Genomic DNA, 16,347 nt, shown 5'->3' on the forward strand with positions numbered 1-16,347 from the left:
GAAAGGGGTGCCTGCAGGGGAGGCTCCTGTCAGGGTTTCTCTGACCTGACCGAGCTCCTGGCCCTCACCCAGGGCGTGCCCAGAGCTCTTAAGCCCCAGGGCTGGTCTGGGCTTGCTGTGCTCACAGCTCACTTCTCTCTGTCTCCGGGTATGTGTGTGTTCAGCTCTTCAAAGGGAAGTTCTTCGTGTGCCAGGGCGAGGACACCAGGAACATCACTAACAAGTCAGACTGTGCTGAGGCCAGTTACCGGTGGGTCCGGCACAAGTACAACTTTGACAACCTCGGCCAGGTGAGCCCCAGGCTGCAAGGTGGAGGTGGGAGTGGTGGCAGGAGTCTGGGGAGGACACAAGTCCATGCTTAGTGATGCACGCAGGGCAACTGGCCCACCTCTGTCTCATCAGCTAGTGAATGGGTCCTAATGGGATCTCCTTGGAGGGGAGCAGTGAGGATACAGTGCGATGAGGTGTGTATTTGTTTAGCATGGTACAAGGTGCAGGCATATTGTCAAGATGATTCTATTTCTCACTCCACATTCACAGAAACAGAAATGTAGAAAATGAAACAGCTCGCTCTGCGTTGCTGGTTTATTTCCCCGCCCCACCCTGGTTTTGGTTTCCAGATTTCCAGGACCCTGGGGTCCCTTGCTCTACCTGGCTGAGGTCATCTCCCATGGCTCTTCCGGCTTCTTAGCAGCCAAAGAGACTTGGGAAAGAGAGCTCTCCCGGGGCCTGGAGCGTGACTCCGAAGGCCTAGGGTCCCCCGAGCTACTGCCAGGAGGTGCTTTGGGTGGAAGTGGTGGGTGGCTTGGTCATGCATCCTAGGTTTCAAGTGGTCCTTTCCTCCCCCCCCCCCCCCGCAGGCCCTAATGTCCCTGTTCGTGCTGGCCTCTAAGGACGGCTGGGTGGATATCATGTACGATGGGCTGGACGCTGTCGGTGTGGACCAGCAGGTAGGGCTGAGGTGGGCAGGATCCATCTTTGCGCTCAGGTCACTCACCGTGGGCCAACTCCAGGTGTGATGGGCATAGGCTTGGACAGAAAGACAGCAAGGCAGGTTGGCAAAACGCCATCCAAGAGGCATCACCTCTTATAGCAGAGGCTGTTAACTGGTGGCCTGCGGGCAAATCCGGTCATGCTTTATTGGCTTGCAACATATTTAAAACTTTTTGAATTAGTGGTAAGCAGTTAGAAATTGACAAATCTGGGCTTCCCTGGTGGCACAGTGGTTGAGAGTCCGCCTGCCGATGCAGGGGACGCGGGTTCATGCCCCGGTCCGGGAGGATCCCACATGCCGCGGAGCGGCTGGGCCCGTGAGCCATGGCCGCTGAGCCTACGCGTCGGAGCCTGTGCTCCGCAGCAAGAGAGGCCACAGCAGTGAGAGGCCCGCGTAATGCAAAAAAAAAAAAAAAATTGACAAATTTTACATGAAAATCTGGATTTGGGCCTGCTCAGGAGAAGTCCAAAGATCTGGAAACACTGGGCTTGAATTCCTGAAGGGCAGGAGTCAGCCGAATCAAAGAAGCAGCTGCCCCTTTTGGATAGAACATCCACTCTCTATATTTAGCCACAGTCCCCACCTTTCCCTACTGCCTAACACCAAACCCACATCATTCCTTTACATCACCTGCTGGGTCTGTATAACTGAGTGCGCAGGCCCTGTCTTAAGGAACGCAGGCTGTAGGGCAGCACCTGTGACAGTTACCCTTGCGCTAATGTCTCCACTTTGTCCTTCCTGCTCCCCACCAGCCCATCATGAACCACAACCCCTGGATGCTGCTGTACTTCATCTCGTTCCTGCTCATCGTGGCCTTCTTTGTCCTGAACATGTTCGTGGGCGTGGTGGTGGAGAACTTCCACAAGTGTCGGCAGCACCAGGAGGAGGAGGAGGCCCGGCGGCGGGAGGAGAAGCGTCTACGGAGATTGGAGAAAAAGAGAAGGAGTAAGGAGAAGCAGATGGCTGGTCGGTAGTCTTTCCACATCTCTCTGAGTCGTACTTGACCTTGGCCTTGCGACTGTAGGGGGCTAGGGGCTAGGGGCTGGGGCTGGGGCAGGGAGAAGATGCTCCCACCCCCTCCCCTCCCCCTTCCCCTCGAGAGCATGTCAGCCTCTAGAGCCTGCATGAAGCAGACCAGTTCAGCCCTGTGAGGGCAGGGGAGCTACCCCGCTGCGGGGCTCCCGGTCTCAGCATTGTGCTCCCCAGATGATGCCAGGTGGGAGCTGATGCACAGTCCCTCCCAGCTCGACTCTGAGAGGAGCCTCATGGGATGAAAATCCTGCCGCCTTGCCCCGTGCCAGTGCCCATTGACCCCGGGCTTGGCCCAAGTGCCAGCCTTGCCTGCCCCAGCGCTGGCGAGCAAGCATCTTCATCCTGTGGCGACCCAGTGTCTGTAGCTGCTGGGCAAGGCCTCAGCAGAACCTACAGATGGACCGTGGCGTGAGCAAACCCCAGACCCCTCCTTCCTCCCTATCTCCAGAAAAACTCCCTGGCTTCCCGACTGTCCTTTTTTTTTGCCAAGCGGTACAAAAATACTCCCTCAGCTCAGGGAAGGTCTGAGGTCACAGGAACTCTAAGGTCATGACGCTCTGGACTTAGACCCTTCAGCCCCTCACCTTGGATCTCCAATATCTCTTGCCATTGGCCGGGTGAGGCCCCCACCCCCTCCCTCCTCACACTCTCATGCCAGTGGGTGGGCCGAGGCTAAGCGAAAGACACCCAGATTCCAGGGAGGACGCGAGGGGTGACAGGCGTGCGGGTCCTGTTGTCTCCCCGTGTGTCTGCAGATGTGTCTGCACTTGGCTACCCTCCCCGTCTGCAGGACTCCTGCCTCTCTGTCTGGTACTCGACAATCTGTGGGACTCTCTCTCAGTCACTGCCCACGTCTCTCTAAGTGTCTTTATGTGTGGGTTTCTCAAGGCCTTTGTGTGTCTGCCTCTGTTTGGTCTCTGGGTTTCCCCTCCTCTCTCTACCCTTTCACAACCGTCTTTCTTATGCCGATAAGATCCGTGAGGTGCTCTGAGTTTTCCCTTTGGTTTGTTGAAATGTGAGTACTACCAAGAGGGTCGAGGGCTGCGGCGCCCCCCTCAGCCCCTGGCTCTATCTCCTGCCACCTGTGAAGGCACCTGGAGCGAGGGGAGGGCTGTAGGGGGGTGTGGGGGAGGTTGGGTGGGACAGAACCCACGCTCCCTGTGAGAGGCGGGGCTGCTCCAGTGGGCGGGGCGGGGACACTGGCCTCTGGGCAGCAGATCTGGGCTAGGGGCCCCATCGTGGCTCCCTGTGGACCGCTGAGGCTGAGCAGGCGCACTGCCCCCGGCAGCCATGCTCCCACGCCGCCCCTCCTTGCAGTCTGCCCTCTCGGCAGGACATCTGCAGACGGAACTCTTTTGGCAGGAGGCACCCGTGGCCCTGCCTGACCAGCTGGCTCCCCTTCCGGGGTCTGCAGCCTTCTCAGGTGCTGCTGAGGCCGCAGCACGGGTAGGAGTGGACATCTGTTCTGAGGACAGGCTTCCTCCCCTCCCCATGCCTCCGACTCCCTGCCCCTGTGACCCTGATGAGCTGGCCGAACTGCTCAGCTTCCTCGAGCGCCCTGTGCCCGAGTCTGGGGCTGGCGCTCAGCTCGAGCCACCCTTGCTCAGCACGCCCTATTCACAGGAAGAGTGAGGGTCAGAGCCCAGGGGGAGCAAGCTGCTGAGGGGGCCCTGCCCAGCCCACCTGGTCCGGCCAGTGACCGATGTCGTGTTTCGTTCTTTTAGATCTAATGCTGGACGATGTAATTGCTTCCGGCAGCTCAGCCAGCGCGGCGCCAGGTACTGCGTCTGGGGTTGTGGGTTCCAGGGTGTGGCCTGGGCAGTCAGGCCCGCCTCATGCGTGCCGGCATCCTCTTTGCTCCCTCTCCATGGCTCACTGATTCTGTCCTCTCAGGGTGAGGGCTAAGGGTCCCTGGGGTGCCGGGCTCCATGGCATCCCGTAGGCCTGTGCTAGCTGGACAGGAGGTGAGGGCCTTAGCACACCCCTCCATCCAGCTTCTCTTGGTGGACGCTCCTTGTCTGGCCAGGCTTCCGAGGCCGGAGCTCCCAGCCCCCTGCCACCTCCTCCCAGGTCACACTGTTCGATTATCAGAGCGGCAATCTCTCCTGCCTCCTTTTGTCCGAAGGGGATACTTTGATCCGAGCGAACAGGATAAGAGGAGCAGAGAGGGAGCGGATTTGTTTTAAAAATGTAACGATGAATAATTGAACAGACTCATTAATGGTCAAGTAATTGCAGTGGCCACGTCATCGCTACGAACAGCAGGAATTAGGAATCAAAGGCCCGAGTTAGCCACATGCTTCTCCCCCAAAAGCCAAAGATTTGGGCGTGAGTTGGGTCATTCTCTTTGAGAGCCGTGTCCCTGGGAAGGCCTTCCTGGTTCTGCCTGCCCTCCCCTGGTCCTTTGGCCCCCGCTCTCCCAACACAGCCCCCAGACAGAGGTTCAGAGGTTTTGAGAATCTGTGACAGAGTTGTGATGCCTCGTTACACCCTCTGATGTCTCCACCCAGCGGTTCCCAACCTGTTCATCCCCGTGGGCCCCCCTTGTCATCTCCTCCAACAGACCCCGCATTTTAAAAGACTGTCATTGAAGTTGAGAGCACTTCAATTATGACTTTGTTTCACCGTTTTTATTAATCAACGGCACATCTAATTGCTAATCAGAGCTTCTGAGCTGCAGAAACTTTCACACTGAACGATAGCAAAGAAAGACCATTTTGCCATTAAATTAGCTCGTGGGGTCTTAGCACAGGCATCTGATTTCTTATAAGCCTTTAGAAATATTGAGAAGAACCTAAGGACCCCCACGTGGCTGCCTCCTCAGGCGGCTGAGGGATTGGGACTCCAGGCTGGGAACCATGGGCTGTACCTTTCTCCACTTTTCTGCATTCTCCCAGGAGCCTGACTCCAGCAGACGCTGCCCTGTGGTGCTGGGCTGCCTGATCAAAGGGGACCCCCTGAGCTGCCATTTGAGAGGTCACCCCTGAGGCCCTGGGTGGGTCCATATCTCCTGTCCCCGCGGTGCTGAGCTATGATGTTTGGCATTGAGAGACCATCTGTGGGCTCAGGAGGCCCCAGCTGCTTTGTGTCTGGATTGCCTGGGCCCCACATCTCAGAGTCAGGCTGTACTGTGAGTCCCTGATGTGTTAGGGAATGAGAGGAGGGTGAGGGGACGTGGCCTTCAGCTTTTCCCTTACGGGTTCACCTGGTCTGTAGGCTGACGTGTCTGCACATACACACTCATGCCAGGATACCACAGGGCTGGCCCACAGAGGCTTCTCCCCCAAGAATCAACACGTGCAGATTCCCGTGGCCCCCGAGACCGTTCTCCTGACACACCCACTTAATGCTAAACACTCTCCTTACTCTCACACTGCACCCCCGCTTCCGGGGGTATTCTGCCATGCTCCTGTTGGCACAGGCAGGTATGTACACTGGTTACAACAGTGTCTTACCCTTCCAGCTGGTAAGGAAGACTCAGAGACCCCAAACAAGGGCTCACATCACCCCATATTCCTCTTTCCCAAACCTTGTGTTCTGTGTGGTCCACACTAGAGCTTTTCAGATTTCACCGTGCCTGAGAATCACCCAGAGGACATATTAAAACACAGATTCCCCACTGAGCCCCACCTTAGAGATTCTCACAGAGTGGTCCAGGGTAGGACCCGAGCATCTGCATCTCCAATCAGCTCGCAGGGGGTGGCGATGATAGTGCCTCCGTCTACCCAACGGTGTGATGGGGATGACATCACACCCTCCAGTCCGGGGCTGCTGGAATCAAACACGTGCACCATACCCCCCTGCCAGCACCACTCCCACCCTGTGCTGCCCCCAGCAGAGGCGGAGCAGACATATCCCAGGGAAAGGCAGAAGGGAAGAGTCTTTGATTATCAGAAAAATGGTCCTGACCAGACACCTGGGTCCAGCCCAGCTTCCAGGTGGAAGGAGAGACCGGGGCTGCCGCGCAAGCAAGGCAGCCTCAAGCGATCACTCAGCCTCCAGCACCAGCTCTGCTCCCCTCGGCCTCCTGGGGCACCTACCTCCACTCACCCTCTCTCCTTCCGTCAGGACCCGCTGATCGGGCCTGGCTATAGCAGCTGAAGGTGGCCTCTGTCATGGGGGCCTGTGTCCCTGGGAGTGACCCCTCCCTTCCTCCTAGCCCCACCACACTCCTTTGCAAACCCTCCGCCCTGGCTGTGCCTCACGCTCCCGGGGACCCCTACTAACTCACTGTGCCTGTGGTTCTCACTCACAGCCTTGCACCCCCTACCGCACCTCTCCTCTGCTCCCGCCCCTGACTGGGGGCTGGGCAGTCCTAGGGGTGCCCTTCTCCCCGCTGTCTGACTCTGGTATTTTCTCCACCTAAGGCGGCTCGTACTGGTAGGAGGCAGGGAGACGGGGCCAGGGCTGCCGACGTGCCAGTGACCACTGGCCAAGGCCCCTCCTGGGCTACAGCTGGAGCTGTCAGAGCAGCACACCCACCCGAGGCTCCTCCCGGGGGTTCTCAGTTTCTTCTCTGAGCCCAGGTGCTTGCCTGTAGAACCGAGGTCCGGGAGCAAAAGGGGCGTGGCATCGTTCAGAGCCCAGCAACAAGAGCCTTTGGGCAAACTCTTCGAGGGCACCCTCCGGGCCGAAGCCCCAAGGCTTTGTGTCTAAACCCTCCTGGCAGCTGGTGAGGGACTGGGGCTGGGAGTTCAGGTTCCGGCTCGTTGCTGCCTCCCAATGTGTAGATAGCTCACTTTTTGACGGGCCTCCTTCTCTCCCGCTGTAAAACAAAGGGTTTGACGGAGGAGACGCTTATCAGGTCGGCCCTGGTACTCTTTGGACCTGTGCTCTAATGGGGGGATTTCTGGCAGCCTGGGCACCTGCTGGTCTGGGGTCCAGGCCGAGGGTAGAAGGGCTCTGGACAGACCTCAAGGGCCTGGGACCGGTCGCTGTGAACAGATGCCCTGCTTCAGTCGTCCTGCCCCCACCTTCCCTCTGGGCCTCCACCCGTTCCTCAGACTCCTAGAGCAAGGCCAGGAGGTGGTGACAGCAGCTCCATCTGGCCTGGGGCTGCCAACACAGTCAGACTGGGGTGACAGGGGAGGGGGGGACTCTCCCAACCTCTCCTCTGCATTGTCTCAGCTAATAACGGGGCTAGTAATGAGCCACTCTTTCTAACCTAATTGTGTTCAAACATTTCAGTTAATTCTCCATTCCTAGTTTAGCATAATGGGATTGGGTGCTTCCGGCACTTATGGAGGTCAATGCAGAGAGAGTTCCAGCTGCTAAGGCACGGCTGGGCGCCTAGCGCCCTCTGGTTCTGTGGGTACCGAAGGAAGGAAGGAAGAGGCTGGCTCGCCCAGTCACCCTCCACGATAGCATCGCTGTGTGGATGACCTGTGGCCTCCTGCTGTCCCCTGACCCCAGCCGCTCCACCCCCATGCCCCTGGGGGCTGGGAGGGCTGCCTGAGCAAACAAAGCCACAGTTGACTGGCCCATCTCTGGAAACCAAAATATGGCCCAACGCGCCGTACGGTGCACCAGAACACTTGGGGCTCTCTGCCTCTCGGTTATCCACACCTCAAGGCCGATGCTGGTGCGTGGCATCTGGTGAGGCTGGACGGGCAGCTCTTGGGTACTCTTCTGCCTTTGGCCTTTGGTGGGGGCCCACCCAGGCCGCTCCCCGCCTCAGTTTACCTCTCTGTTAACAGTCCTGCATGGGAAAGGACAGTTATAACCAAGCTGGCCTGAGCCCAAAGCTTCCTGCCGCCCCTGGCACAGTCCTCAGAGGCTGCAGCCCCGGCTCGCTGGCTTCCGCCCTAGACCTCCTGAGGGGGAAGGGCTGTCTGGGACCTGAGGCTGCCCCAAGCCTCCCCACGGGGCGCCTCTTCTTTCTTTGTGGCTGCCTGGGGACCCAATCTGTCAGCTGCCTCTGATGACATGTATCCCCAACTTGGCGTGGCCTTTCCTCACACGTGGAGGAAGGGCCCCCTGTAATCTCCCGCCCCCAGATTCATTCTGCCTGCTTTAGTAGGTCAACCTTCTGGCACCATGATTTTTATAACTAAGTGGTTCACTAATTACGAGAGAAATACGATGCCTCTGACAGATCTCAGACAGTGCTTCCAGCCCAGCCTGCAGGGGAAGCAGCCCTGGCCCCCAGGAGCAGGCTGGGCACAGCCTCATTAGAAACTGGGTGAGCCCTTCAGGTGCGCCAGGGCAGAGCCCTGTGGCCGCCCCTCCTCCCTCCCCCACGTGAGGGTTCAGGAGGCCCAGACCCTGCCCCCGCCCCCGGAGGCCCTCTCAGTGGGTTGGGGCAACCAGCCAACAGGATGTCCAATTTCCAATCTCCGGTTTTATCTCCAAATCCCAGCTCTGTGTAACCTCCTCTGCTCCCCTCGAGAGGCTGAGCTTGGTGGGGGAGCAAGAGCCTTCCCCCCTGCATTGACGGAGCTTCCCCTGAGTCCAATAAGACCGGTCGTTTTTCATCTACTGATCTGGCCTTGCTGTAGAACATCGAGTTGAGGGTGTTACGAGGGGCTGCTGGATTTGGGAGGCTGCCTCGGGAAGGGGGCTCACCTGGTGTCTAATGTGGGTGGGGAGCTCTGCATGTCCTGACCCCTTCTTTGCCCAACTGCAGCCAGTAGAGCAAATGCTTGGAGGGGTGACCCTGAGAGAGCTGGCCCTGCCCCCAAAGGGCAGTGCGTGGAGGACGAGGATGCTGATGACGCTGGAATGTTTCTGGCATTGGAGGCTGGTGGCTGTGAGGGACTGTGGGTGGAGGGGACGCAGGGGGCAGGGCCCGATGGCTGCTCTGTTCCCCCCTCCCTGCCCCGCTGCCCCACCAGAGGCCCAGTGCAAACCCTACTACTCGGACTACTCCCGCTTCCGGCTCCTCGTCCACCACCTGTGTACCAGCCACTACCTGGATCTCTTCATCACGGGTGTCATTGGGCTGAACGTGGTCACTATGGCCATGGAGCACTACCAGCAGCCCCAGGTAGGAGCAAGTGACTGGCCATCTGGACCCCACTTCCAGCCATGGGCCTGCCAGGTGAATGTAACCCAGCCTGAGCCAGAGCGCCTCCGGCGAGTGCTGGGTGCCCTAGAGGGGGTCCTCTTGTACCCCTTGCAGTGACCCTCTGAAGATCGGTCTCATCTTGGTTTTACAGATGAGGACACTGAGGCTCAGAGAGGTTAGTTGACTTGATCAAGGTCACACAGCTAGGAAGTAGAGGACCTGGTTTCTTCACCCAGCAGATATTTATTGAGTATCTTAAACGCACTGGACCTTTGAGGGTAAAGAAGGCGGACCAGTGCCTGCCCTTCTGGAGTTGAAATTCTCGTGAACATCCAGCTCCAAACCTCCCCTGTGATCTTGCCACCTCTCAAATAAGCCTCCGTCAGCTGACTTCCACGTCTCAGTTTTCCCATCTGTAAAATAGGGACATTGAATTGATAATGCAAAAGGCCCCTTCCAGTTCTAGCATTCTGTGCCTTCCAGCACATTCTCATGTGATCTCCTCACTGACCCTCAAGGAGAGAGATCCTTCAACACGAAGTTTGGATCGTGCATGTGAATGAGAGCCCTACTCTACCCTAGAGTGGTGACCAATGGTCAGCCATCATGGTGGGAAGAGATGAAAGGCCCCCTTAGACTCACCTTGTCTCCCAGATCTGGGAAGAATGATGGAGGGGTCAGGGCAGGCATCGTCCCTGGCCCTTAAGAGACCCTGCATCTTGCCTCCATCCCTGCCAGATCCTGGACGAGGCTCTGAAGATCTGCAACTACATCTTCACTGTCATCTTCGTCTTGGAGTCAGTTTTCAAACTGGTGGCCTTTGGCTTTCGACGGTTCTTCCAGGACAGGTAAAAGAGAGGGGAGGGGAGTAGGGGAGTGGGCGAAAGGGTGTGTTCTCCTGGGGAGATGCCCCGGAGGGTCTAGTGCCTGAAGACCTTTCTTGACTCCGGAGGTTCAGACTGCACTCCAGGGCCTACCCAGGGCTGATGGTGGGCTGGGGGCGGGGGTATATCCAGGGCCTGAGGGATGGGAGGGAAGGGAGGAAGCTTGGCAAGGCAGAGCCTGCAGACACTGACAGCTGGAAACCAGTGTGGCTTAGACTGGAGCCAGACTGCCTGGACAGGTCTGAATCCTGGCTCCATTACTTAGAAGCGGGTAAGTTTGGGTAAGTTACTTAATCGCTCTCCGTTTCCTCATCCATAGAATGGGATATAATAGCTGTATCGACATCACAGAGTTGTGAAGATTGTGAGTTCCTATTTGTAAAGTCTTTCAAATAGTGCTTGGCACAGAGCAGATACCATATTAATGCTAGATAAAAAACGAAAAGCAGAGGCCCTCGAGCTAAAGTCCTAGCCCTACCTGTGCCACCGACCGGCTATGTGACTAGATAAACCACCGCTTCTCTGCAGGATGGAAAGGCTGGACAGGCTGACCTCCACTCTCCTTTCTGTGGCTGAGAACGTGCCACTCGTGTTGCCACGCCTGCCCCCTCCTCTGCAGTGCCCCTCTCAGGGAGCTGTGTCCTGGGCTTTCAGGTGGAACCAGCTGGACCTGGCCATTGTGCTGCTGTCCATCATGGGCATCACGCTGGAGGAGATCGAGGTCAACGCCTCACTGCCCATCAACCCCACCATCATCCGCATCATGAGGGTGTTGCGTATCGCCCGAGGTCAGTGCCCGGCTGCCTGCCCACCATGGCCACCCTCCCAGGGTGACCTGCCCAGGGGGAGATGGCAGGGCTCAGCTCTGCCTGGCTAGGGACGGGGTGGGTGTGGGTTCCGTGAGCCTTTCTTCCAGCCTCTGCCAGAAGGGAAAGCTGGGAGCTGGGCCGAGGGTGGGGGTGAAGCCATGGCAGCCCGGCCCTGGCTCCACCAGCTGTGTGACTGGGACCCAGAGGGGCCAGCTCACGACATTGTCCTGTCCTGCAGTGCTAAAGCTGCTGAAGATGGCTGTGGGCATGCGGGCGCTGCTGGACACAGTGATGCAGGCCCTGCCCCAGGTAGCTGGGAGGCGGGGGCGGGTGGGAAGGGTCCTCTCGGGAAGGAGAGGGTGCTCTCCAAAGGGGCGGGGGCTCAGGGAAGCTGGCTGGGAGATCCGGTGGCACCTTTTCCATTTCTTTTCCTCTTTTCCAGGTGGGGAACCTGGGACTTCTCTTCATGTTGTTGTTTTTCATCTTTGCAGCTCTGGGCGTGGAGCTCTTTGGAGACTTGGGTGAGTTGGGGTAGGGAGGGCAGAGGAGCCAGGGCTGGAGACCCAGGAGCTCCCGGACTAACTCGGGCCTCTGTCCCCTTCCCTTCTCCTCCAGAGTGTGACGAGACACACCCCTGCGAGGGCCTGGGCCGCCATGCCACCTTCCGGAACTTTGGCATGGCCTTCCTGACCCTCTTCCGAGTCTCCACAGGTGACAACTGGAATGGCATTATGAAGGTGAGAGCCCACCACAGCGAGGTCCCTCCCAGGGCTGGCCCGGGCCCCAAGGAGACAGCCCCACCTCTTGGCTCAAGATGAACTGGATGTGAATAAAAGCATGTAACCTCCTGTCCCCCAGGCCGGAACACTCTGGAACTCCCTCTCCCCAGGACATGCTCTGACTCACACTTCCCAGGACGGTGTCTAGTACTCTTCTGCCCACAGGACACCGTCACTCCCTCCTCCTGCCCTTCCTTCTCCCCCTGCAAAGCTCCGTGACACCAGAGACCTGATTTCCCAGGATGGCTCTGTCTGCTGTCCTCACAGCCTCACCTTTCTAACCCGCCTCCCCAGGACACCCTCCGGGACTGTGACCAGGAGTCCACCTGCTACAACACGGTCATCTCGCCCATCTACTTCGTGTCCTTCGTGCTGACAGCCCAGTTTGTGCTGGTCAACGTGGTGATTGCTGTGCTGATGAAGCACCTGGAGGAGAGCAACAAGGAGGCCAAGGAGGAGGCTGAACTGGAGGCTGAGCTGGAGCTGGAGATGAAGCCGCTCAGCCCACAGGCCCCCTCGCCGCCGGGCAGCCCCTTCCTCTGGCCTGGGGCCGAGGGCCCCGACAGCCCTGGCAGCCCCAAGCCTGGGGCCCCACAGGCTGCAGCCCATGCTGAAGCAGTCTCCCACTTCTCCCTGGAGCACCCCATGGTGAGCAAACACCCCCTTCGCCTCAAGGGGGTGTGGGACGGAGACCGGTGGCATGGGTGCTCAGCGGCTCGGTGGTTGGGTGGTGTACAGGGAGCGGGCGGCAAGCAGACCCTGGGGCTCGTCCTGAGTCGTCTGACCCCCTGCCTGCATGTGGAGGGGTGAGCAGGCCCCTGCCCAGACCCAGAGGTGGCTGCCTGCGCTCACAGCGTGGGGCCACCCCGGCAAGCCGCTGGCACACGTGCTGGCTCATCCGTCCCGGTGCCTCCCGTTCGGCCCGGACTCCCCTTCCTGGCTCTTAGGTTCAAGGCTGTTTTCTGTTTCCTTCCTGTTTCTTTCTTACCCTCTCGCCCTGATTTTGCCAAACCTCTTTCCTTCCCCCCCTTTCAACCTGCCTGATTCCATCTCTCAATCTTTTCCCCTGGTCTCTTCTCTTTCCTCCTCCTTCTCCCCCTGTGGGCTCTTCTCATGTTCCATCTCCCATCTCTTCTTCCTCCTCCCACACCTCTCTCTTCCCCACCTTCCACATCCCCTCCTCCTTCTCTGTCTCTTTGTTGTTATTGTTGTGTGTGTGCGTGTGCGTGCGTGTGTGTGTGTACGTGTGTGTGCACGCGTGTGACCTCTTTCTCTCTCTCTGACTCTTCTCAATCCCCTGCCATGACATTTCCCGTTACTGCTCCTCTGACCCCCACGCCCCTGACTCTCCGGCTCCCCTTATGGGCTGGTCCTCCCCAGGACAGACAGCTGTTTGACACCATATCCCTGCTGATCCAGGGCTCCCTGGAGGGGGAGCTGAAGCTGATGGACGAGCTGGCAGGCCCAGGAGGCCCGCCCTCTGCCTTCCCTCCCACCCGCAGCCTGGGCGGCTCCAACCCACAGGTTACTGTGTCCCTGTGCTGTGCCCCTTCTCCTGACTGTGCTGGGCTGTACCATGCTGTGCCATGCTTCTTGGGACGGGGTCGGGGAGGGTGTTTCCTGCCCATTGGGTGTCTGGGGAAAGAACAGCCTCAGGGCCTCAGTTGAGCTTTGGGCCTGGCAGGAGGCAGCCAGGGTTTCTTCAGGCTGAGATCAACCTCTGGAACACATGGTTGGAAGGTAGGAATGCTGAGATTGCACTTCTGAGGGAGAAGGATACTTGGAGGAGGGGTCTGGAGAGGGCAGTTGTAAGAAAGAACCTGGAAGAAAAGAGATGGATGGAGCAGAAGACACGTTGGCAGTGGGACCTTAGGGGGTAGGGGGAGTGAGGTACCAGATCCAGGGGAGAGGTGCTTCGGGGGAGAGTGCAGGTGGCCAGGGGACCCATTGAGGGACATGTCTTAGAACACAGTCTCCTTCTTCTCCGTATCCAGTGCCCTCCCCCTCCCCAGTCCTCTGTTTGGTGGCTTTTTAAGCTAAGGAAACAGCTGGGCATGATGGGTGCTATCCGTAGCCAGTGGCTTCTGACCTGGTCCTGAGAGTGGGTGGAAGGCTCCAGCTGGGAGTGGGTTCTGGGGACCTCGTGTGAAATAGGACTTGGCTTCCTCCCCAAGCCCCGCCCCTTCCCGCAGCACCACATACTTTTCTCCCCCATCCCATTTCACTGCGATCTGCTTTCTGGGGTCCTCTTCCTTCTCCTCTTGGGACCTGTCTGGCCACCTCTGACCCCCTCCACTTGGAGGTGCACCCCACCAACCCTCCCACTAGGTCAAGGACTGCAGGAGAGCCCCCGGTAGACCCAGAGCGGAAGCAAGGAGACAGGTATCAGCTGGAGGTAGAGAGCCTAGTGTTCCGCGGGCCATGATGGATGACGGCGCGGGCAAGCAGGTTCCCAGCGCCTGGGACACCCGTAGCCTGATCAGAGAAAGGGATGGTGATCCTCGACTAGGAAGGGACCTTGCCTCTAGGGCTCCTGACCTCTTGTTGGGATTCAGCCTCAGATAGACTACAGGGACCTGAACCTGGCAACGACCTAGAACGATCAGTGGGAGAGCAAGTCCCTTCCCAAGGCCTCCCATCCTGAAGGAAGCTCATGGGGAAGGGTGCTGGGAGAGAGGAGGGTGTTGAGAAGGTGACCAGGCAGTCAGCTCATCTGGGAGGCATGGCCCCGCTCTCCCCCAGGGCCCTGTAGGCACTGAAGCCCGGCTGCAGATCCCAGGTGAGCCAGACAGACGCTGTGGTGGCCCAACCCAGTGTGCCCAGTTCAGACCAGCGGGAGGAGAGCATCTCCCAGAACCTAAGCTGGAGAGGGCAGGTAGAGGAGGGCCCAGGAGGGGAGACGCCAGAACCTGGGGGGAGGCCGAGTTCTGCCAGGCTTTTGGAAGCAGAGAGAATAGTCAGAAAGCAGTCATCAGATTGGCAGGTTTGTCCCCAGCACCGCCTGCACCCGCCCCCCCCATGCTGCTCTGTCTGTGCTGGGAGCAGAGAGGCGCTTTGCGGACCTTTCTTCATTTTTTTCCTGGATCTTCCCTCTCCCTGCTCCCTCCCTGGGTGGTGGTAGTGTGGGAGGGGCTGTCAAGGTTCCTGGGGCATCTTTAGAACGTGTTTCTGTGTCTCCTGCTTTGTCAGTGTTTGCCCTGGCTCTTCGCTGCCTGCGCAGCCTCTCTGATCAGAGCAGGGGTTTGGGGGGAGGAGGGGAGGCGCTCTCAGTTTACTTGGGAAAGGGGTGGGGAGAGAGAAAGGAGGCCTTTTCTCCTTGCGCTTTGTGACGGGGAGGAGGGGCTCTGTGTGCGCACGCGCGCGTGTGTGTGCGTGTGCGTGTGTGTGCGTGCACACACGAGAATGTGCACTGTCTCTGTTTCTTATGCCTGATCATCTCTCTCCCTGTCTAGATCCCTCTAGCTGAGACGGAGGCTCTGTCTCTGACGTCAGAGATTGTGTCTGAACTGTCCTGCTCTGTAGCTCTGACGGATGACTCTTTGCCTGATGACACTCACACACTCTTACTTAGTGCCCTGGAGAGCAATGTACATACACACAGCCCCCCACTGCTCCCCCTGCCTCCCCAGGGGCCGGGCTGGCTGCAGGGCTCCAGCTCCCTCCCCTCCTCTCACTCTGACACCAGGCCCCACCCAGAGGCAACACTTAGTGCTCTAGGCTTTGCTAGGTCTTTCAGGTTCCCCACGGTGGACAAAGCAATTAGATAAGATTAAATTGGGGCCTTGCCCGGAAGGGCCCAGGGGCAGCAGTTGTGAAAGGGTTAATCCAGACGCCCAGGAGTGGCAGAGCTCAGATCAGAGGTGTTATCAGGCAGCTGACCAAACGGCCCGTCTGGAGGCAGAGTTGGTCTCTGTATGTGGAGCCCCGTGCAAGCCAGCCCTCCCCCTCCCTGCACCCCTCCTTCCCACCTCCGCTTCCCCCCTTGCCCCAACATGAGCCATTCACCACCACGTAGTGGGTGAGAGCCACATCTCTGCTGCCACCACCATGCCCTTCTCCACCTGGGGGGCCGCTCCTATCTCCCCTGTCACTGTCCCTGTATGTCCCCACGTCCTGGGGCGATTCTTTGTGTTCTGACAGCTTCTCCACCCTTGCCCGGCTCCCCCGTCCCCATCTGACTGTGGGCAGCCCCCTCCTTCCTGTCTTCCCCCTCCTCTTGGGACTTAAGGAGGGACGGGGGCCCCTCCTCACAGCGGGGCTCTGTTGGGGCAGGGCCTTGACCTTAGGGGTTCCTGGGGGTCTTGGAGTGGTTGGCAGAAGTGGAGCCTGGGGCTGAGAGAGGAAGTAAAGGATCCAGACTGCTTTCTGACACAGCCATTCTCAGGCCTTCTGGGGCTACTTAACTGGCTGGGCCCACATCGGGACACGAACCTACAGCCTCTCTGAGAGCCAGGAACGGACAAGGTGATGCAGAAATCTCTTGGGAACAAGCCTTGTCTCCCTCCAGCTGGGGTCAAAGGCTGATTATCGCCTTTCTTTGAAATAGATTAAAAAAAAATCCACTCCCATCCCCAGTCTGTCCACGAAGGGAGGACCTGAGCCCATGGTACCCAGGCCTTGCTCCTCACACACCACCTGCCAGAGTCACTGTGTAATTAAAGGGAGGTGGGGAGGGGGCTGAACCAGCTGTGACACACTCTTAGTGTTCAGCCGTCACTCAGCTCACGTGAGCCCCGCCCTTGTCCAGTGCTGGGTGTTGGGGCTGCCTTAGGACTTGGATGGTGAAACAGCCTCCGTTCTGCAGGCAGTCCCGGGGCTGCCTTGTCTCCTGCTCATTAGGAAG

General features: G+C 58.6%; 1 protein-coding gene across 14 annotated transcripts in view; it reads left to right on the forward strand.

Moving 5' to 3' along the window:
* Nucleotides 1-16,347, forward strand: part of CACNA1G (calcium voltage-gated channel subunit alpha1 G) — a 62,826-nt gene that overhangs the window by 43,094 nt on the left and 3,385 nt on the right. For 3 of the 14 annotated variants that reach the window (XM_049702654.1, XM_049702649.1, XM_049702652.1), the window contains 12 exons: nt 165-290; nt 861-950; nt 1,747-1,939; nt 3,751-3,804; nt 8,860-9,011; nt 9,771-9,880; nt 10,571-10,704; nt 10,964-11,034; nt 11,168-11,246; nt 11,341-11,462; nt 11,799-12,152; nt 12,885-13,028. In XM_049702654.1, the coding sequence (XP_049558611.1) occupies nt 165-290; nt 861-950; nt 1,747-1,939; nt 3,751-3,804; nt 8,860-9,011; nt 9,771-9,880; nt 10,571-10,704; nt 10,964-11,034; nt 11,168-11,246; nt 11,341-11,462; nt 11,799-12,152; nt 12,885-13,028 (1,629 nt within the window). Of the gene's footprint in view, nt 1-164; nt 291-860; nt 951-1,746; nt 1,961-3,750; nt 3,805-8,859; nt 9,012-9,770; nt 9,881-10,570; nt 10,705-10,963; nt 11,035-11,167; nt 11,247-11,340; nt 11,463-11,798; nt 12,153-12,884; nt 13,029-14,956; nt 15,092-16,347 lie in introns of all 14 variants that reach the window. The other 11 variants (XM_004282573.3, XM_004282582.3, XM_049702653.1 and 8 more) reach the window with 6 other exon arrangements.

The sequence above is a fragment of the Orcinus orca genome, chromosome 19 (genome assembly GCF_937001465.1).
Source record: "Orcinus orca chromosome 19, mOrcOrc1.1, whole genome shotgun sequence".
NCBI classification, from domain to species: Eukaryota; Metazoa; Chordata; class Mammalia; order Artiodactyla; family Delphinidae; genus Orcinus; species Orcinus orca.